Source organism: Haliaeetus leucocephalus, unplaced genomic scaffold, assembly GCF_000737465.1.
Source record: "Haliaeetus leucocephalus isolate CR32 unplaced genomic scaffold, Haliaeetus_leucocephalus-4.0 Scaffold210, whole genome shotgun sequence".
Classification (NCBI taxonomy): Eukaryota; Metazoa; Chordata; class Aves; order Accipitriformes; family Accipitridae; genus Haliaeetus; species Haliaeetus leucocephalus.
The window spans coordinates 116,792-117,355 of NW_010972646.1; the positions used below are offsets into that span (position 1 = coordinate 116,792).

Sequence of the window (564 nt, forward strand, 5' to 3'; positions counted from 1 at the left end):
TACATGCTGGAGCTCAAGAGGACTTTGGACGCCAAGGTACAGCAGGATCTGGTGGTCCCGGGTGGGCTGGGATCCACCCACCCCTGGGGACGTCCCTGCCGGGGGTGACGCCACTGCTCTCGGCAGGGCCACGGTGTGCTGGAGATGCCCTCTGGGACCGGGAAGACAGTGTCGCTGCTGTCGCTCATCGTTGCCTATCAGCGAGTGAGTGCTGGTGCCTGATCCCAGTGGATCCCAGTGGATCCGAGTCCTGCAGACCCTAGTGTCACATCTCTCCCCAGGCCCGGCCACTGGACGTCACCAAACTCATCTACTGCTCCCGCACGGTGCCAGAGATCGAGAAGGTGGGGTGACGAGCTGGGGGAGAGACAAGGGAAGCAAATCTGAGAGGGGATCCCGAGGGATCCATCTGAGCATTGCCACCACAGGTGATCGAGGAGCTGCGGAAGCTGATGGATTTCTATGAAAAGGAGCTGGGGGAGAAGGTGCCGTTCCTGGGGCTGGCGCTGAGCTCCAGGAAGAACCTCTGCATCCACCTCGAGGTGGGCATGGGGCTGGGTGAGA

General features: G+C 61.9%; 1 protein-coding gene across 1 annotated transcript in view; it reads left to right on the forward strand.

The window, feature by feature from the left end:
* The first annotated feature begins 3 nt into the window (after positions 1-3).
* The window catches only part of ERCC2 (excision repair cross-complementation group 2), a 6,080-nt gene continuing 5,519 nt past the window's right edge, over positions 4-564 (forward strand). Inside the window, exons 1-4 of the mRNA XM_010566395.1 lie at positions 4-36; positions 127-204; positions 282-344; positions 429-563. Of these exons, the coding sequence (XP_010564697.1) occupies positions 4-36; positions 127-204; positions 282-344; positions 429-563 (309 nt within the window). The remainder of the gene's footprint in view (positions 37-126; positions 205-281; positions 345-428; position 564) is intronic.